The sequence below is a fragment of the Caloenas nicobarica genome, chromosome 22 (genome assembly GCF_036013445.1).
Source record: "Caloenas nicobarica isolate bCalNic1 chromosome 22, bCalNic1.hap1, whole genome shotgun sequence".
Classification (NCBI taxonomy): Eukaryota; Metazoa; Chordata; class Aves; order Columbiformes; family Columbidae; genus Caloenas; species Caloenas nicobarica.
Genome location: NC_088266.1, coordinates 7,440,334 through 7,460,249, shown reverse-complemented (window position 1 = coordinate 7,460,249; position 19,916 = coordinate 7,440,334). Strand labels below are relative to the sequence as shown.

General features: G+C 62.8%; 2 protein-coding genes across 2 annotated transcripts; both read left to right on the top strand.

Annotated features, from left to right (window-relative positions):
* Positions 1–37: 37 nt before the first annotated feature.
* On the top strand, positions 38–6,388 carry NOL9 (nucleolar protein 9). The gene is made up of 12 exons (XM_065649819.1): positions 38–258; positions 327–552; positions 663–790; positions 912–1,050; positions 1,578–1,674; positions 2,367–2,464; positions 3,220–3,381; positions 3,566–3,833; positions 4,461–4,572; positions 4,937–5,114; positions 5,695–5,828; positions 6,065–6,388. Exons 1-12 carry the CDS (start codon positions 67–69, stop codon positions 6,191–6,193), a joined length of 1,863 nt encoding a protein of 620 aa, XP_065505891.1. The 5' UTR covers positions 38–66; the 3' UTR covers positions 6,194–6,388.
* A 2,484-nt stretch (positions 6,389–8,872) lies between these two features.
* PLEKHG5 (pleckstrin homology and RhoGEF domain containing G5) lies at positions 8,873–19,683 on the top strand. The gene is made up of 22 exons (XM_065650075.1): positions 8,873–9,041; positions 10,731–10,822; positions 12,748–12,877; positions 13,031–13,133; positions 13,214–13,274; positions 13,348–13,439; positions 13,530–13,666; positions 13,743–13,879; positions 15,417–15,602; positions 15,767–15,937; positions 16,003–16,098; positions 16,185–16,235; positions 16,335–16,484; positions 16,557–16,667; positions 16,731–16,880; positions 16,963–17,100; positions 17,355–17,474; positions 17,552–17,684; positions 17,753–17,868; positions 17,940–18,076; positions 18,148–18,924; positions 19,047–19,683. Exons 1-22 carry the CDS (start codon positions 8,909–8,911, stop codon positions 19,054–19,056), a joined length of 3,231 nt encoding a protein of 1,076 aa, XP_065506147.1. The 5' UTR covers positions 8,873–8,908; the 3' UTR covers positions 19,057–19,683.
* Positions 19,684–19,916: the final 233 nt, after the last annotated feature.

The following is a 19,916-nucleotide window of genomic DNA, read 5'->3' as shown; positions in this document are numbered from 1 at the left end:
GGGCGGCGGGGCGGCGCCTCCTGACGGGGCGGGCCGGGCCGGGGCCGGGGCGCGGCCGGAGCGGCCATGCCCGCGCGGCGCGGGCCCCAGTCTCGCCGTCTCCGCCGGGCCGCGGCCCGCGGGGGCCGGGGGGAGGCGGCCTGGAGGGAGTTCGCCGCGTCCTTCGCCCGCGCCGGCATGGTGCCGCCGGCCGAGCCGGGGCTGGTGGCCGTGGAGGTGGCGGAGGGCGCGGCCGTGCTGCTGCTGGCGCCGCGGCAGGTGAGCGCCGACCGCCCGGGCGCCGCGGCCCGTGCCCCCGGCGCCGCTCAGCTGCCGTCCGCCCGCAGGCGCTGACCTTCACCGGGAAATGCCGCCTGCGCTGCCTGTACGGCGCCGTCCGCCTCCTGGGCTTCGCCGTGACCTCGCACCAGCCGGCGCTGCCGGTGTTCTCGCCGGGCACGCACTGCGCGCTGACCCTGGAGGCGCTGCCCGCCGCCCGCCCGCCCGCCGCCACCGACCGGCAGCTGCGCGTCGCCGCCCGCGCCGCCATGCGCGCGCAGCGGGTGTGCCGCCGTGAGTCCGCGCGCGGGGCGGCCGCCATTTCGCGGGCGGGGGGCGGCCATCTTGGGCGCGCGGGCGCCGCCATTTCGCGCGCGGCTGAGGCGGCCCCGCTGTCCGCGCAGCCGAGCGGGTGGCGGTGATGGCGCACTTCTCCCCGGCCTGCGCGCTGCTGCTGCTGGAGCACCTGGACACGCCGGTGACGCGGTTCCTGCTGAGCCACGCGCCGCTGTCGCGGCTCTTCGAGCCCCAGGTGAGACCCGCAGGCGTCGCGGTGCCCGCTGCGCCCCGGGCGGCTGCGCCTTCGCGCCCGGCGGGGCCGCCGCGCCGAGCGGCGCGCGCGCGTGGCTGCGCGTTGTTCTGCCCTTCCCTAGAAAAAGGAGGAGTCCAGCTTCACCCCCGAGGATGCGGTGCTGGCGTCCGTGGGCATCGTGCGGTGCGGCGCGGAGCGCGGGCTGCTGGCGTCCGAGAGCACGGTGGCGGCGCTGGAGGAGCTGATGCGGGCGTGCTGCGGTGAGCGGCGCGGCGCGGGGCGGCCGCGGTGAGGGGCAGCTGCGGGGAGCGGGGCAGCCGCGGTGAGGGGCGGCCGCGGGGAGCGGCGCGGAGCGGGGCAGCTGCGGGGAGCGGGGCAGCCGCGGGCTCCTCTGCGCTGTGGGGCTGAGCCCCCGCATCCCCCGCGCGGGTTCGCGCCCCGCAGGCAGCTGGCCGGTGCTCCCGCCCTGCGTCAGAGCTCTGGCTCTGCTCTCTTTTGTAGCCGGCAGAGAAAAACGCCCTCTCACTTAACCGGCAACGCTTAAAATACTGTGAGCAACTGGAGTTCTTATATGCTGGCTTTCAGTGCCGGGCCTTGCTTCTCCTTTCTGGAGCCTTTTCCCTTTACACTGGTACAATTAACGTGCTCCTCTTCAACAGAATTTTTTTCCATTTAATTAAAATATATGGTAGATAGACCACAGAGTCTGTAGGATTTTTTGGACACATTGGAGTAACTGATAGCATCGGGCCATTTCAGAGTATGTTTTGACTTTTTTTTTTTCCAGCGGAAGACGAAGGTGTCCCCGTGGTTCTGGTGTGTGGCCCAAAAAACACTGGGAAATCAACATTTAATAGATACCTAATTAATCTGCTACTGAATCGGTGAGTCTTTTTGTCTTCTACAAGGTTTTTTGAGGTGGGTTTAGGAGAAGGAAAAAAACTGTTTGCCAAGATTCTCAGAAAAGCTGTTAGGACTGGAAGGCGAATATCTTTTAAAAACAAACAAAAATTCCTAAAAACAGGCATTGTTGTCTTGGGCTCCTTTCATAACAGTTGCCTACTGGAACATTTCTGTTGAAATACTACTAAATGTCTGTCTCGGAGCAGGGGAATTAATTGAGCACTGAGCAGTAGAAATCCAGTGAATTATAATTTGTTAGTGTCTTTGAAGATTCTTGGCAGATCAGGGTGTACAACTTACTCTCCTGACCACCACATGCTTGAAATAACAACTCTGAGGTTTGTAAATCTTAGATGGCTGGTCTCAGGTGCCCAGTTAATGCAGGAGAGGTGGTGTGCCAATTAGTACCACCTGCAATTATTGTTCTAGCTATGTCTGTTAAAGCTGGCTGGGAATGGAGCTGTTGTGACATTAAACTGTAGCTGAGCCGTTACATTCTGGCTTAATACCTGTTCAAGTGAGGGAAGGAGAGAGAGAACTGGTGATTTGATTGTGTTCAATAATCTAATTTTGAAGGCGTGGAACAAAATCAGATTGTGCTTCTGATGTGTTCCAGGTCGTGTCCTGTTTCTTTTTTTAGTAGATGCTAATATTCAAGCTTCTTTCACTGCAGCCTTCCCTCGGTTGAATACATGGAGTGTGACATAGGTCAAACCGAATTTACACCTCCTGGATGCGTGTCCTTAAGTGACGTAACAGAACCAATTCTTGGTACGTGTTTTGCCACTTTCCACAGTTGCCGGAAACGTGTTTGATTTCCAGAAGGTGCTTTCTGAGTAGAGGCTGCACTTTAGGGGAAGTTGCCACATCTGTCAAAGGTGCACAGAAAAGAAAACAAAGGCTGGAAAAATATTCTTGCTGGGGCGTCTAAGCTCCATGTGAAAATCCCCCTATACAGCGTGGAGCTGTTCTCCCTGCTTATTTTTTCTGGTTTAAAGAGAGGAGGAGATAGTTGTTTATAAGCTGGTGGAACAGGCTGTGGCACGTCAAAGCAGATTTTCAGCCTTTCAGGTTTGAAAGGTCTGTTTGGGAAAGTCTTTCCTAATTTTTAGTATCTGTAGATAAGCTTGAGAAATACCAACTGGATCCACGTATGTTAGGAGCTGTTATGGGCGTTAAAACCTAGAGCCACAGAAATGGCTGCTGTCTGCGGCCCTGTGGGTTTGAGCCGCTGTCTAGATGTGGCCAGGCTGGTTTGCTTTTCGGATAGTCTGTCTTAGAACACTCTTGGTTTGAAATTCACAACCAGTGATTTACATTAAAACAAACAAGCAGAGCTCCCAGCATGGAGTCTTGCACCTGACAGAGAAGTTATTCCATAGGTGCAGGCTGTACAAGAAGGGTTGTTAGCATGTGAAAAGAGGACAGATTATTTCAGGAGGGATTTCATGTAGGTGCTACAGGGATGGGAGGCTTTTTATTTGATTTAACTGGAACCAAGAGAGGTTTGCTGTTTGCTTTTGCAGGTCCACCGTTCACTCATCAACAAACGCCACGTAAGATGGTGTATTTTGGACAGACTAGTTGTGAGCACGACACAGAAAGATACCTTGATGTCGTGAAGTACGTGTTCAGCTCCTACAAAAAAGAAGTGCCTTTAGTCATCAACACCATGGGCTGGGTGAAAGGTAAACAGGATAAATGTGTTCTCCAGAGGTGGTGTGGCAGCCAGCTAATGATCGCAGCGGCACAGCACCACGCTTTCTAGAGCATGCAGAACCAGAAAACAGCGCTTGCTGGCACTGGGCTCCTGTAACGGTGTTCTGACCCGTCTGTGTAGCGGCAGCAATCGTGTTTTCTCTGCTCCAACAGGTGAGGGGCTGCTGCTGCTGATTGATCTGATCCGGCTGCTGTCGCCCAGCCATGTTGTGCAGATGGACGTGTACGACTGGAAGGCCATGGCCCCGCTCACCCCCGAGCACGTGCGGCTGGCGCCCGGGCTCTACACCAGGGGCCAGCAGCCGGCGCGGCGCGGGCCGGCGGGGAGCTGGGCGGCCGGCGAGGGCGACGCGGCCGCTCCCGAGCACAAGCTGCTGTACGTGCACCCCGAGTTCCCGCGAGCCGGCATTGCAGGGGAAGCGTAAGTGGAGAGTTCGGTGTTACCTGGGGGGCAGTGGGCTCAGCAAAGTCGTGTGATCCCGACTCTTTGCTTTGGCCTTGAGAGCTGTCAAACTGGTCAGAGTTACTAGTTCTTAGGGTGCTGTGTTTGAGTGTTTGTGTTTGGGTGTTTTGTTGGGGAGGTGGCTTTGGGGGGAAGGTTTGTGTGGGGTTGGTGGTTTAGGTTGGGGAAGGCAGGGCACTGTTCCTTTCTACTCTGCTCCTAGTGACTGCTGTTAGTTACTATTACACTGGGCATGACTTCGGCTTGGAATCATTGAGTATTATGTCTTTTTTTCCAATTGGGAGGTTCTTTACCCATTATCTAATAAAGACTTCATTAAAAACAAACAAACAAAAACCCCACCAAACACCACCCTGTTAATTAACGCCTTTTAAAAGTCGAAATAATGCCCTAAATCCTGTGATCTCTTGGAGATAATAAAAATATAGCTCTAAATTTTCTTCAGTGATACAAGTTTTAAAAGGTAACCTTGTGTGGAATAGTGGCCAGTGCTGCCTGGCGTCTGTGGGGCTGCTGGGTATCTGGTTTGAATTGCCGTGTGCGGATGTGCTGCCTTTCCCTGACGCGTTGGGGTTGTTTTTGCAGGCGAGTGCACAGCAGCATCTTGCGCGACATGTCCATCCTGGGCTACCTGGGCCAGCTGCAGTCCCCGGATGTGGGGGCGGTGCTGCCGCTGCACAGTCTTGTGCCGTATCAGGTAAATGGGTGGTTTTGAAAGGCTCAGAGGTGTCGTAGGGAGCCTGACTTGTAGTAATTGACAGTTCAGCTTGTGTTGAAAATGGGTTTTTGAAAGAGGGAAAAGCTCTCTGTACTCTGCAAAAAGATAAGAGGTTTATTGGGTGTGCCTGGCAGTGAGGTTTGTGTTGATGTTGCTGTGGCACGTGTTTCTGTATGTTCAGCTGTTGGTGTTGGAACACTGGTGTCTGCCGGTGAGATAATGCCTGTCCGTAGGTGCAGGCTGGGAGCTTCCAGGTTTTTGTACTCAGTGTTATCTCTGAACTCAAACTAAATTGGTGTTGAGCTGATGAACGGGATTGTTTCTTCTTTTTTTGCCCCCTCAGGTACCTTTCAATGCTGTAGCGCTGCGGGTTATTCACACCGACGTTGCTCCCACCAACATCATGTACGCGGTGAATGCCAGCTGGGTGGGGCTGTGCCGGATCCCCGAGGAGATCCGGGGCCAAAGCGACGGGCCGGTCCTGCTGACGCAGACCCCGGTCTGTGACTGCCTCGGCTTCGGTGAGCCTGCCACGTTCTACAGCTCACTTTGACAGAACCGCCTGCTTTTGCAGAAACCACTGAAAAAGTGGGATGAGATTAAAGAATAATCGTGTGTTGTCTTCGATGACAAGCTGTGCTTCAAGTCCTTTGGTTTTCATTAGCTTGTGGTAACAGCTGTGGGGAACGTCACTAAGTGGCAGCTTTTGTAGCCTGCATCTCTTGTAACTCCACAATTTACTGCTTTCTGGAGTCGTGTTCTCAAAAGCAGATTCCATGTGGCTTATGCGAAATTCCTTTAGTGGTCTGTCAGTTTCCTTCTACGGCTGGTTTTAATATCCCTGTTCTGACTTGGAGTTTGCTGCTGAGCCCCTCAAGTTGCTGTAGGAACTGAGCAGTGAGCAGGGACAGGTGGATTGTGTCTGTTCTTGTGTACACTGAGATACTGGAGAGGCAGGATACAGCAGTGCAGATTTTTCTCAAGATGTCTCAGGTGCTTCTCTTGGTTCTGGAAGAGCCATTTATTCAGAGAGCTTTGGCTGTGTCTGGTTATACAGTCCAAAATTATCAGGTGGAGTTAAAACTGAACTTTCTTTTTCAGGAATTGTCCGAGGAGTTGAGATGGAGAGGAAGCTTTACCACGTTCTGACGCCGGTGCCTCCGGAGAAGCTGAGACTAGTGAACTGCCTGCTCCTTGGAAATATTGCCATCCCAAACTGTGTTCTCGTGGGCCAGGTGGGAACTGCGCAGAGCGAACAGGAGCCGCCTGAGCTCTGGCTGCCCCGCGGATTTTCTGATTTCTGAGGCGTGTGCATGCCCAGAGGTGTCTGGGCATCAGCAGATGGTTATTGCTCTGGGAAGTTATCCTTAACACATGGGAATGAGGCAGAAGAGAATGTTCTTACCATGTTTCAGATACCAGAGCGGGGTTTGTTCGGTGATAGCAAGTTCTTGTTTTTCCTTTTTTCCAGCAAGGAGTTGAGGGAGAGATCCCCTATGTCACATCCGATTATAACTACAGCATCCTGGGGTCTGGGAAGCTGAAAAAGAAGAAGCATTTCAAGAGGAGGGAGTACGCGTTCGAGTGCGATTACACCTGAAGCCTTGGAGATGTCGGCCGCGGGATTTGTTCTGCAGGGAGACTGGTGTGGTCGCGGGGCCCTGGTGCTGTGGAGCTCTGAGAGACCCTGGGCGGGTGTGTCTGGTGTAGGTGCTGCAGCATGTCCGTTTTTGATAATGTTTTATATTTTCAGTTTGTATTTTGGTGTTTTGTAGTAAACATCTATTTAAAAACATGGGTTTGGTTTGAATTTTTTGCTCAGCCTGCGCTGGTGTGGACACAGCTGATAGCCGGGGGTGGTTGCCGTGGAAAATGCGCTCTGCCCTGCGGCAGAAGTGGTTCTCGGGGGAAAGTCTGGCCTCGGGGTCGCTTGGGGTTTCGGGGAACAATCGGCGGTGCCGGGGGCACAGCTCACGCTGGCCACGGCCTGGGGCTGTGCCTGGTTTGGGAAGGGCTCGTGCCGGCGGCTCTGGTGTCACTGGTCCAGGAGATGGGAGGAGGTTGGACAATCCTGGGCGCTGCAGCTGGAGCTGCTGGAGGGAGGTGGCCAATGGCTCTATGTTGTCACCACTCGCCTCCGTGACGGCCACTGCAACCTGTGTGGCTGGGGATGCGGGGACACTGCTGCGTGCTGCCTCGTGCCCAGCTCTGGCTGCAACCCGCTGGCACAGCTCAAGTTCAAGGCTGTGAGTGCGGGTCTGGGCAGAGCTCTGGGTGCACCTGGGACATGTCGCCTGGCTCGGGGTGGATCGTGCTGCAGGGAGAGGCTGAAAGGGGTGAACGTGGGGAGGAACCAGTTCCCCTGTGTGCTGCAGAGCTGGGGACACAGGCTCACCCAACTCATCACCTGCTCTGCCCTGCTGGGAAAGACCAGAGGCACTTTTGATCGTTTCGTGTTTGTTTTGCTTTTTCCCCAGTTCTTCACTGGGGCAGCACTTTGCTTCTGGCGAAGATGAGATTGGCGGGAGTCGTGCAGAGGTGAGTGAGCGTCTCGGGCTGAGCTGAGGACATTTTTTGGAAAACCACTTCTGAATGGGTAATACCGCTGTGTCAGGCATTTAATGGAACCACGACCACAAAAATAACCTGTTCCTGAGTGCGGGCCCTGTACCGTGTCGTGGCTCTGCTGTATCCCACACCGGACAGCCGGGCCCTGGCTCTGCAGCCCCTGAGCCCGTGTCCCTTCAGCTGCCCTGGGGCAGCTCTCCCGCAGAGGAAGGGGGGATATGGGGCGCCCTCGCTGCTGGATCCATTCAGCTGGCAGCCACTGTGGGTGTGAGTAATCTGCAAAAAATGTTTCTATCTGGTTTGCCAGGAGATTTCCCAGCCCTTCAGCAACAACGTGTACCTGCAAACAAACAAACTACGTGGGATGACTAGCAGGAGGGGACGAAGCTGGAGAGGAGCTGCGAGGGGCTGTGCAGAGTTGCTGCCTTTTAAAGAGTTAAAGCTTTAACTTAATCCAGGCCTAATTATCCCCATCTGGCTGGGTCTAGCAGTGAAGGAAGGACTTGGCTGGCAACCTGACCTGAATGATGGCTAAAATAAACACAGAGGCCATCGTGCAGCCAGGGGCGAAACCCCAAATGGGGCAGGAGTTCAAGTCACAGGGGAGCGTGTGCAAAAGGTACCAGGAAAGGTGAGATGGGTGAGCGGTGCAGGTGAAAGGCCCAGCACAGACCCCCTTGGGCAGAGTATCCCCCTGGTGCTGTCACCGGCCCCCAGCACCCACCCGGCTAAGGGTGATAGACCCGTACTGGTCAGGCCAGGGTTCCCCCTGGGAGCCAGGAGACAAGTGAGTAACCTCCGTGCAGCTGTACTGAGCCTCCAGTGTCTGCTTTGGGACCTTTCGGGGCGGGCAGGCAGCCGGTGCCCTCAGTGCAGCATCCCACAGGTGAGGGTGGGGGCACTCGGTACCATGATCGATAGCAAATGGGTTACTTGGCACTTAAAGCATTGAGGATGTGCTAAATAAAGCAGGTTTGGGATTTTTTTATATGTTAACACCTATTAACTTTGCAGCAAGGATTTATTTTCTGATTTCTGACTGCCTCTTCTGGCAACGGGTGCCTGGAAGGAGCAAGACTCTGGGGAGTGTGTGGCGCCTTTGGGAGAAGATGCTGTTGATGCCGATGGGTTTGGAGGCTGGGATGGTCTCAGCCTGGCTGATTGTCCTGCACGGTGTTTTGTTTTTCCACCTGTTTTAGGGAGAGTTTTGCATAGGGCAGGATGAAGGTGCCATCCTTTGCTGCCTTTGTGGGTTTCAAGCCCTATCTGGTGCTTTCCCGCTTTCTCAGATTTAGCAGGGGGAAAACCCCTCTGAAGACCCCCAGCTTTCCCCACGTGGGCCAGGGGCCCCTTCGTGCCCGGGGGTGCAGCCGGGGCGATGCATTCCTGCCCCCCCCAAAAAACGTCCGATGGCGGAGCCGCCGCACAGCCCCCCTCTTCATGCTGATTATTTTAATCACAAGCGCGTCTTGTCTCCGCAGCCGAATGTCTTTCATAGACGGCGGAAAGTGAAATTTGTGCAATGTCTGTAGGAGGCTGAAGAAAGGCCCTTTGTGTGCCCCCCGCGCGGGCGCTGGGCAGCCTCCAGCGCACCCTCTGCCGCCCCGCGGCTCCCAGCCGCCGGCCTCAATGCGCCGCTTGTCCGGAGACCGGGATCCGCTCTTAAAGCCAGAGCCGAGCTCCCCCGGTCAGTCCCACCGGTGGCCCCGGCGGGCTGGGCACAGCTCCGGGGCCCCCCGGCCCCAGGATGTTTCTGTACTGGAGGAAGCGGGGTGCCTACGAGCTGGAGGCTTTGCCCGCGGGGCTGGCGGGGCTGCAGTACGGGGCGGTGGAGCGCTTCTCCTGGAGCTCCAGGCTGGACCTCAGCGCGGAGCTCGGGGGTAGGTGGCTGAGGGGCTGTGGGGAGCTGCTGGGCTGTGGGCAGCCGCCCTGGGCCAAAAACCTCCAGCCCTGGCAAGGAGGGTGAGGGGTCGGGAGAAGTTCTGGCCGGGGCGGGGATGCTGCAGCAGGGATGCTGCGGGGATGCCGCAGGTGCAGCTGGGAGCACTCAGCAAACCACTCATGAAACAGTGAGCTGCCACCATGCGCTCTGGTGCGCAGACGGTCCGGTTTCAGACTTGTTTGGCGTCACCGGGAGAGCCGGGTGTGATAACGCAGCCGGTGGCGGCAGCAGCAGCAGGAGGTGACTGGCTGAGCAGAGGAGCTGGTGGGGACAGGATCCCTCCTCTGGCAGCCGAAGTGGCTGGTGGGGACCTGGGCACCCTCCTGCCTCTGCCAGAGACCGGGGTCCCTCCGCGCTCCCCGCCGAGGGGCTCCCACCCTGCACGGGCCCCAGCACAGGCGTGACCCGCTGCCAGCGGCCGCGTTTGGGCAGAGCCACACGGCTCCGGCCGTGCTGGCAGCTGCGGCGTGGGGCTGCTCCTCGGCACCACTGGCTGCTCCAGCCAGCCTCAAGTTTTCGGTGAGTTTGGAAACTTTCTCTTGCGTGCGGGAAAGAATTTCTTATTTGTTTCCATTATTATTCCTGAGAGGTCAAGTGAAACAGCGGTGGCGGGGGGCCGGCACTGCGGGGCGGCCGCGGGGACAGAGCCCCCATTGTGCTCCCGCCGTGGGGGCAGCGACAGCCGCGGCTCCCGGGGGGCAGCGAGCCGAGCCCGGCCCGGCTGCGCCGGCAGCGCCCGCCATGCCGCAGCAGCCCCTGCGGCACGGGCAGCCCTGCCTGCACTGGCAGCTGGAGCAGCCAGCACCGCTCTGGATTGACTCCCCGTCTCTGGGCAGAAGCAGCAGCTTTTTCGGTGCTGCCCCAAAAGGCGTTCTTTCCCACAGGCTGAGTCTGACCCCGGCCTTGGCTGCGGTCCCGCTCGGATGCTGTTGTTGTTGGCAGGAGGGATGGGGAGAGGGGAGCAGCGCAGCGGGGAAAGCCCCTGTGCGGCTGCAGCCACGCTGTCCGGTGCGGCCGTGCTGTCCAGTGCGACCATGCTGGTGGCTTTTCCTGTGCCAGCTCCATGCCTGGTGGGGCAGGTCCCATCAGAGCGTCCCTGCTGCCCACAGGAGGGTGTTCGTGCTGCTTGGTTACCACAAGCCACCCAAAGTCTGTTATTTTTAAATGATTAGATGCGACACATAACAAAAGCCTTGAAAATAGGATTTGTCCCCAAGGCCGATTTAACTGTCAAAGCTTAAAGTGGCTCCTAAGCCCCGCTGGGGACTGGCAGGTGGCGGATTTAGTGTCTCTGCCGCAGCCTCGCTCAGTGCTGACCCCGCGGAGCTGGGACAGGTCCGTGTCCTGGTCCTGTGACTTGGGGCGCTGGGCAGGAGGTGCACGTCCTGGTGCTGTGGGACACACGGAGCCTGTCCCCAGCAGGGACGCCGTGCTGGCTCTTGGGCACGGGGTGTCATCCCTGCGGGGGCTGTGGGGCCGGCAGGCACAGCCTCAGCTGAGCCCCCATGCTTTGCCAAACTCTCAAACTCAGGTTTTGTGGTGCAGGAACCTTGGTGCGCCTGCCCTGTGCAGGCAGGGCTGGGGAATCACTGCACCGCCCCGGCACTGACCCCCCTCTCTCCTGCAGCTGAGCTGTGCCCACAGGAGGAGACAGTGCCGGAGGAGACAGTGCCACGCTGCCAGAGCCCCGACTGTGCCGGCGAGAGGACGGCGGCCAAGGTGGGTCCTGCGGGGCGGTGGCAGCGCCGGGTAGCTCCTGCTGTGGTACTTGACGTTGGTCTGGTGGGTGAGAAGGGGCAGCGGGCGGCTCTGCCTGACCCGCTGCTCCCCGCACCCCCCGGCACGGCTGTAGCCCCCGCCAGCCCGCACTGGGCACACATCTCCTGGTGCTGTCATAGTTCTGCCGCCATTTGATGACACATCGGTGGCTTGCCTATCTGCCGCAGCTGGCGTGATTCGGGCTAATCCGCTCCAGCCCTTCTGTCCCCCCGCTCACTAACGTGACACCAGCGTGGGTTTCGTGTCCCTTTTCTCCCCACACTGGGAGTGGGGCCGGGCTGGACCCACTCATCAGCTCCCAGTGCGGGTTCCTGGGCTGCAGGCGGTGTCTTTCTGGCACGGCAGGCAGGACGGCAGCCTGGCCGCGCCGGGAGGTGTGCCGCCGCACTTTGTTTGCACGCTGGGCTGGCAGGGCCAGCGCTGGCGGGGACACGTGTGGCACTGGGCTGCGGCCACCCTGGGGCACAGCCAGGACTGCCAGGAGGGACCTGCTAGGGCCACCCCGCTGCTGTCACCAGAGACCCCCGGCAGCAGGTAGCGTGGGGCGAGGGTCCTGGCCAGGCACGGAGCTGCATCGTGTCCTCCCTCGCCTTGTGGGGCAGCTGCCAAGGGCAAAGCTGCTGCCTGGCGGGAGCCCGGTGGGGCCAGGGGCTGATCCCTGGGGCGGGCAGCGGGGTGTGGGTGTCCTGCCTGGCCCCCCCTGCAGGGACGAGCCCAGGGCTGAGCTGCCGGCGCGGGGTGGACGGGGAGCCCTGTGTCCCAGCAGGGCGGCTGCGGCCCTGGGGGTGCCTGCTGAGCGAGCACGGGCTGCGGTTGCTGCCTGTGGCCACGCTCCTGTCTCGCAGGTGCCATGGTGGTGTTGGGCTGGGGCGGGCGGTGGGAGCGGAGCGGGGCGGGGGGCGTTGGGCGTCCTGGCTGGGGCTCGGGTGTCTCTGGGGCTGCGGCTGCCTCGTGCCCCAGCGCAGGACACCGGTGGGTGCCACGGCAGTGGGTGCTGGGAGATCGGTGGCCCCTCGGGAGCTGGTGGGTGGCGGGCGGGCGTCAGCTCTGACCTCAGCAGCACCGGGAGGAAGGAGGGCAGGAAGCGGGGGCAGCGGGAGCTGCACGGGCGCTTCCTCCAGCAGCGGCGCTGCGCTGCAGGCCGGCACAGGCACGGCTTGCAGCTCCCCAGGCCCCTCACCCCGCTCCACATGCAGCACGGTGACGGGGTCCTGCAAGGGACGAGGATGTGCCAGTGGTGCAGCGGGGCTTGCTGGCAGTGGCCGGTGGCACCACCGTCAGCTGGAGCCTCCAGCAAAGCAGGCGCTGTCCGGGGGTCACGGGCCGTGCACTGCGCTGGGGGCCCAGCCGGGGGTTTAAAAATAACCCTCTATGAATGCCCGGTGGGGCTGGGGCCGTGGCCGGCGCACAATCAGAGGAAACAGGCCGGCTTTGAGCATTGTTTCTCTGCAGACACTCGCTTCCTCCGTCCTGCCGTGGGGACGCTGCTCTCGCCAGCACAAAGGGGCTGTGGTGCAGGAGGGCGGCCACCCCGGCACCCAGCGAGGTGCGGGTGGCATGGGCACAGGTGGCTGTGTCCTGGTTCCCTGTCCCCATCCCCATGCAGCCTTCCCGGTGTCCCCGCTCAGTGTGGCGGAGCAGGGAGGGCCCTGCGGTGCAGACCCCCCAGCCTGTGGCCCTACCCCGCTCACGCTGCTCTCCCTGTGCCCGCTCTGCCCCCAGCGTTGCCATGAGCGGTGCCAGCAGCAGTTTGGGATGAGAAGGGGTGTCCCGTCCCTGCTGCTTGTGGTGCGGCCCATCTGCCCGCCAGCGTGCCGTGGCCAGCAGCCCTGGGCAGCCGTGCCTGGTGACACCTGTGCCCGCAGGGATGCCAGCACACCAAGTGCCGGCAACTGAGCTGCGGCGGCCCCCTCAGCCTGCGTGAGCTCTGTGACAGCCACCTCCATGGCGCCATGTACTCCGACAGCCACATCCGCTTCGACCTGCACCCGCAAGGTGAGCCGGGCTGGCTGCAGCCGGCACTGTGGTCCCGGCAGCTCTGCGGCAGCGGGATGCACTCAGGGCTGGGGCAGGGGCGGGAGTGGGATGCGGCCAGAGCCGGCGTGAGGCCAGGAGTACCGCACAGCCCCGTTCCGCACCCCCTTGCAGGCTCCATCCTAGCCCGCAACATGTCGACACGCTCATGCCCGCCACGCACCAGCCCTGCCTCCGACATGGAGGAGGAGGAGGAGGGACCAACGGACAGCAGAGGGTGAGCCCCCAGCTTTGCGCATCCCCTCCACATCCCCAGCCCTTGGCATCCCCGTCACCCTGCTCACCCTGTGCCCACAGGGAGCGGAGGAGCTCAGCACTGAAGCTGCCCAAGAAGAAGGCTCGGCGCAGGCACACAGATGTAAGGCACCGGCCCCTCTCCTTGGGTGCTCAGTGGGAGGGACCCCTGGGTGAGCAGCTGCCGCTTCCCCCAGGACCCCAGCGCAGAGTGCTTCACCCTGAGGTTCGACCTCGGCATTGACACCGAGGCGGAGATCGTGCCGGCTGTAAAGAAGAAGTCCCTGGGGTAAGTCTGCTGGGGACAGATGTGGGGACAGACGCTGGACCTGATGTGTAGACAGATGTGCAGACAGACTTGGGGCTCACGTCCCCGCAGGGAGGTGCTGCTGCCCGTCTTCGAGAGGAAGGCGATCGAGTTGGGCAAGGTGGACATCTACCTGGACCAGTCCCACACGCCGCTCTCCCTGCAGTTTGAGGCGTTCCGCTTCGGGGGGCACTACCTGCGGGTGAAAGGTACGGCGGGGCCCCGGCGGGAGGCTTGGCCGCCCCAGGGTTCTCGGGGGACTCTGACCGTCTGCTGCTCCTGCAGCCAAGCCCGGGGAAGAGCTGAAGGTGGAGCAGGCAGCATGGGATGCCAGGTCGGCCAGCCTGCCCATCCTGCGGCCCGCCAGCACCGCTGCGCCGCTCGAGCCAGCGCCAGGGCGCCAGGAGGGCCCTGACAGCCTGGTGAGTGCCGGTGCCAGCTCTGGGGGATGTTGGGGCACAGGATCCCCCTGTAGCCATCCTTACTGGGAAGGTGGAGATGTGGGGCAGCAGCTGCTGGATTTCCTTGTGTGGCGTGAGCTGAAGATCCCCCAGAGTCCCCAAGAGCCAGCAGAGTTTCTGGCTGTGCCGTGGTGGCAGTGCTGTGGTGGCAGTGTACAGGCAGCGCGCTGTGCCAGGTGTGGCAGCCGAGCTGGTGGCACTGGCCCTGTGGCCGTGGCACGTACAGGCTGGCACAAGAGCAAAGGCAAACCGCAGCCCGGAGGCCCCGGCGGTTGCAGCCGCTCAGTGGTGTCCCGGCCCTGGGGCTGCTCTCACTACGGCGCCTGGCAGCTGCTGAGCACAGCTCGGTCCTGCCCTGTGGACCCTGGCCCCAGATAAGCTGTGGGGCCCGGCTGGCCGCCACTCCCCGTGGGAGCAGGCTGCCACGCTCATGGGAAGTGGTGCCGGTGGGTGGGACGCGGCACTCAGCCCTGCGCCGGCTGCCCTTGGAGGTGACGAGCTGGCCGTGTGGCCAGGGCTGGTGGCCACCCGTGTCCAGCACTATGACACCTGGCTGCGGGAGCGGCAGGGCTCCAGTGGGGCAGGGGGCTCCGAGGGCACCAAACAGCCCTCACGGGGGTCTCGGCCCCCGCTGCCTTCTGGGGGGCTGACGGGCGCCAAGCTCTGCTGGGTCGATGGGGCCGGAGGCGGCCGTGCTGCCTGGAGACACAGCAGCACAGTGAGTAACAGGGATAGTGCCTGTGGTGGCTCTCCCTGCCTGGAACCGGGGATGTGGCAGGGCATGGGGCTGTGCCAGTGGTGGTGGCACCATACCATGTCCTGTGGCTCGGTGGCAAGCAGGGAGCCCTGGCCCCGTGACCCTTCGTGCCAGGGCAGGGAGATGCCAGCAGCTGTGTCCCGGCACGGCCCAGGGAGATGCCGGGAGCAGCCGGTACAGCAGTGTCCGGGAACGGGGGAGCACTTGGCCGTGACCCAGCACTCGTGGCCAGCCGAGGGGGCTTTGATCTCTGCGCTGAATTGTTTGGCTCTGGTCAGCTTATCTGGTGAGGAGGGAAATTAGGTTTTCAGCGCTGGCCCCACCTCCTTTTGTTTCGGAGGAGCCCAGCCACTGCCTGCCTGGCTCCGGCTGCACCGTCCGAGCTGGGAGCGTGGCCGGGTGGGTGGCTCGGCCGGTGCTGCGCCCCGTGGGTGCCCCGAGCCCCCGCGCTGCTGCGGCCGTTTGCCTGCGACCGGCCGGGCTTGGCCAGGCAGCGCCCGCGGCCCCGCGCCCCGGGATGCAGGTAGGCAGGTCAGTGCGGGCAGGGAGCGTGGCTGGGAGGACCCGCTGCCCAGGGGAGCTGCTGCCTGGGGGTGCTGTCTTGGTGTCCATGTGTCCTGCGGGTGCTCGAGGTCAGCCCTGCTGTGGCATCGTGCTGCACCCTGTTGCTGTCCCCATCCCGCTGGTCTGGGTGCGTGGTGCTGGCCGCTGACCTGGGAGCACCGGCTGTCCCTGCCACAGGCTCCAGGCCGGCGGAGGAAGAACATGACAGAGTTCCTGGGGGACACCAGCATTCCCAGCCCTGAGCTGGCCCCCCATGGTGGTGGCTCCCTGCCCGCCAATGGCACTGACACCTGGAAGAACCGTGCTGCCAGCCGCTTCAGTGGCTTCTTCAGTTCTGGCACCAGCACTGGCTCCTTCGGGCGGGTAGGTGGGATGCAGGCACAGGGACAGGGCGCGGGAGTGGTCCAGGGTGATGCTGGGGAGCTGGAATTGGTCCCCCTGGGGCTCCAGCCCCTCCAGCTCTGTGGGCAGGATGAGGGGCTCTGTGGCACATCCCCACCCAGCTGCTCTACCCCTCATTTCGGCAGGAGACGGAGAAGCTGGAGCAGCTGGTGAGCCGACTGCACGCCTACAGCACCTTCGGGCTGCCCAAGCTGCCGCCCCAGCTCTGCTTCGACCGTGACTCCTGGGAGGAGGATGGGGACGAGGCCGGGCTGGCACTGGAGGACAGCTGGCAGCAGATCATCCGCGGCGCCGAGGTAGGACCGGGGGCCGTGGGGGCTCTGTGCGGCTGCTGACACGATGCTGACACTCGGCCCCGCAGGCCCTGTCGCGCCGGCAGTGCCACCAGCAGGAAGCCATCTGGGAGCTGCTGCACACCGAGGCCACCTACATCCGCAAGCTCCAAGTCATCACGGACGTGAGTGCCGGCGGCAGTCGCACCATGCCACGGCGGGGGGCCCTGGGCTGTGGCTGCACCCCATGGCTCCCCGCTCTGTCCCACAGCTCTTCCTCTGCTGCCTGCTGAACCTGCAGGAGTCGGGGTTGCTCTGCGAGGTGAGTGCGGGCGCGGTGGGGCCGGGAGGTGACCTGGGTCTGGCCACGCCGGTGGGGTGAGGGTGCCGTCCCCGCGCAGCCACCCGCCTCGCCCCACAGGTGGATGCTGAGCGGCTCTTCAGCAACATCGGGGAGATCATCCGGCTGCACCGGGAGCTGTGGCGCAGCGTCATGGCCCCAGCGCTGGCCAAGGTGCGCCAGACTGGGGCACTGCTCGACCCCATGGACTTCCTCGATGGCTTCAAGATGGTGAGTGGACCCCGTGCTGCGGTGGGGATCAGTGCCATGCTGCGCCCCGCAGTGACGTCCCTGTGCCCCCAGTTCGGCTCCCTGTTCAAGCCCTACGTGCGGTACTGCATGGAGGAGGAGGGCTGCATGGAGTACATGCGGGCGCTGCTGCGGGACAGTGAGCTCTTCCGCGCCTATGTGACGGTAAGGGGAGCGGGCGGGGGCCGGGCCGGGGCCGGGGCCGGGGCTGACCCCCGTGTGCCGCAGTGGGCCGAGAAACATGAGCAGTGCAGCCGCCTGAAGCTGAGTGACATGCTGGTGAAGCCCCACCAGCGCCTCACCAAGTACCCACTGCTGCTCAAGTCCGTGCTGAAGAAGACGGACGATCTGCGCACCCGCGATGCCATCACCGCTGTGGTAAGGGGCCAGGGGCACGGGTCAGCAGAGCGCAGCGTGGGGTGGTCCCCCCCACCCCTGGCACCCACTGCCCTGCCTGCAGATCGGCTCTGTGGAGCGCTTCATCAACCACATCAACTCGCGGATGCGCCAGCGGCAGGAGCAGCAGCGACTGGCCACCGTCCTCAGCCGCATCGATGCCTACGAGGTGGTGGAGGGCGGCACCGATGAGGTAGACAAGGTAGGCTGGGCACGGTGGGGCTGCCAAACCGTGCTGTGCCACCCCGTGCCCTGCCAGGCTACTCACTCTACTCACTGCCACCCATGCCATGCTAGTTCATGTCGTGTCACACGTGCCACCCTATACCATACTGCGCTACGCCATTCTATGTCATTTCATGCCACGTAACCCAACGTCATGCCAAGCCCCCCGTGCCATGTCACGCCACCCTGTGCCCCCACCTGTGCCCAGCACTGACCCAGGGGCTCCCGCAGCTGCTCAGGGAGTTCCTGCGGTTGGACCTGACCACCCCCATCCCCGACGCCTCCCCCGAGGACACGCGGCAGCTCCTCCTCGAGGGCAGCCTGCGGATGCGGGAAGGTAAAGACAGCAAGGTGAGGACTGTGGGGCCCCTGCCCCCCCGCCCCACCTGCCGCGCCCACCAGCACCCACGGCCCCGCTCTCCCCCCAGATGGATGTCTACTGCTTCCTCTTCACCGACCTCTTCCTCATCACCAAGACCCTCAAGAAGGCTGAGCGCACCAAGGTGGTCCGGCCGCCCCTGATGATGGACAAGGTCGTCTGCCGGGAGCTCAGGGACCCAAGTGAGTGGTGCCAGGGGCGATGGGGGTCGTGGGGGGCCCCGGGGACTGCTGACGCTCCTCCCCCGCAGGCTCCTTCCTCCTCATCTACCTGAACGAGCTGGGCAGCGCCGTGGCCGCCTACACCTTCCAGGCCAGCGGGCACGCGCTGTGCCGCAGCTGGGTCGAGGCGATGCGCAACGCCCAGGTGAGGGGCACGGGGCACAGGTGGGGGTCCTGTGGGCACCCCCTGCCTGTCTGATGCTTCCCCCTCCCCAGAATCTGCTGCAGCGGCTGCGGCAGCACCGGCGCCTGGAGGAGGAAGAGGAGGAGGATGAGGGTGAGAGCAGCGCTTCGGCCACCAGCTCACCCACGGTCCTGCGCCACGGCAGCGTCAGCCCGGACTCACAGCGCTGGTAGGGAGCAGGGGGGCCCCCACGCACCCCTGGCCTGGCACAGCCCCCTCCTCACCCTCCTGCCCCCACAGCCCCTCCGACGGCTCCACCGAGACCCTCGCTGTGGTGACGGCGGAAGGCAGCGATCAGCTCTCCTCCCCGGACTGGGATGCAGGGCCCTTTGGCTTGACCTCAGATGGCTCCTCCATCGGCACCGGCACCTCCGCCGAGACTCCCACCTCCACCGAGACCCCCACCCAGGAGCTGCCTGTGGGCGCCCTGCCGGTACCCCTGCCTCATGGCACAGCCCCCCCGGCTGGCGGCTGCCGCTCAGCCTCCATCGACAGCGCCTACGGCACCCTCTCACCTGCCTCGCTGCGGGACTTCAGCCAGCAGCCGGAGGGGGTGGCTGGAGAGGGGCGGGAGCTCCCCCCAGCCCCTCCAGCCCTGCGGCCCCCCTCTCCCCGGCTGCGGCGCCGGACACCTGTGCAGCTGCTGCCCTGCCCGGCCAGGGTGCTCAAGTCCAAGTCTGAAGCCAGCCTGCCCCAGCTCCTGCCCCCCAGACCCCCAGTCCCCCTCAGCCAGAGCCGCAGCCTCTGCGACCTCTGCGCTGGCCCCCCCCGGACTAGCCAAGCCCCCAGCCCCCCTGCCGCCCCCGGCAGCAGTAGCAGCTCCACCTCTGAGCTCTCAGAGCCAGAGGAGCCGGGGCAGAACCTGGTATCGCTCCCAGGGGAGCTCAGCCACGCCGCCCCACCTGCTGCCCACCGGACCCTCTCGGACCCGCAGTCGGCCCAGCACCGCAAGCTGACACTGGCACAGCTCTACCGGCTCCGGACCACGCTGCTGCTCAACTCCACGCTGACCGCCTCGTAAGCGTCCTGCTCGAGCGCTCCTGCTCGCACGCTCCCGGGGGATGCTCTGGCCCTCCTGGATGCTCATAGGGGGTGGGTCCTGGCACTGAAGGCATCTCTCCCCACTCTGTGCCTTGCAGGGAGGTCTGAGAGCTGCCAGGGCAGTAAGGACAGACGCGCAGCCACACCAAGGATCTGCTCCTGCTTCTAACCGTAGCTGGGGTGCCGCGCCGGTGGGGATGCTGAGTGGTCCCCTCAGCGAGGACGTGCCCTGGGCAGGGCGGCACAGGGTTGCCCGCATCTCCCTGGAACGGGGACAGATGTAGCTGTGGCTCGAGCCGAGCCCTCGTCCACAGACATTGGGGTCATCGCTCTGAGCCCAGCCACCTCACAGTGTGTGAGACAGGCAGCCCTGGGGACATAGGGGCTGTGGGGGGCTATGGCGTGGCTCCCGTGGGTGAGGAAGGGATGACGACGTTGGCAGTGGTGAGTGGGGAAGGTGCTGAGAGGGATGTGGTGCCGGCAGCCGGGTGGTGCAGGCAGCGTGGGGAGGAGGCTGGGGCTGGTGCCACAGGGGAAGGTGCCAGGCTGGGGTGGTCGGTGGCCACGGGGTCTGGCCGGTGCAGGGTTTGCCCTGGGCGGTGCAACGGGTGGCAGTACCAGGGGCTAGAGCATGGGTGCTGCAGGGGTATGTGGCAGCAGCCGGAGCGGCAGCTGCTCTCCTGTGCCAGGCTGTGCTCCATGTCCTGGTTGAGCAATAAACATGCTGGTGCCTGTTGCCCCCATCTCGCCTCTGCTTCGGGCAGCGCTGTGGTGGGAACACGGTGCGGCTGAGGGAGCCCCACCAGGGCCAACACCGCAGGGACGCTGGGGACAGCCCTGGGGCTTGGGGTGGGGATGGAGCCCTGGGGAGCGGGTCAGCGCTGCCCCCCGTGCCCCCCAGCCATGGTGGGTCCATGCCAGCAGGAAAGGGAGGGCAGTGGCCCATGGTGAGGCGGCGCGGGTCCCTC

Excerpts from the sequence above, each read along its gene's own strand:
- NOL9 (XM_065649819.1), top strand. The coding sequence starts at position 67 with ATGCCCGCGCGGCGCGGGCCCCAGTCTCGCCGTCTCCGCCGGGCCGCG. Across the intron at positions 791-911 it reads CGCGGCTCTTCGAGCCCCAG|AAAAAGGAGGAGTCCAGCTT; the intron begins GTGAGACCCGCA and ends GCCCTTCCCTAG. Across the intron at positions 1,675-2,366 it reads ATTAATCTGCTACTGAATCG|CCTTCCCTCGGTTGAATACA; the intron begins GTGAGTCTTTTT and ends CTTTCACTGCAG.
- PLEKHG5 (XM_065650075.1), top strand. The coding sequence starts at position 8,909 with ATGTTTCTGTACTGGAGGAAGCGGGGTGCCTACGAGCTGGAGGCTTTG. Across the intron at positions 13,275-13,347 it reads CTCGGCGCAGGCACACAGAT|GACCCCAGCGCAGAGTGCTT; the intron begins GTAAGGCACCGG and ends CGCTTCCCCCAG. Across the intron at positions 13,667-13,742 it reads GCACTACCTGCGGGTGAAAG|CCAAGCCCGGGGAAGAGCTG; the intron begins GTACGGCGGGGC and ends CTGCTCCTGCAG.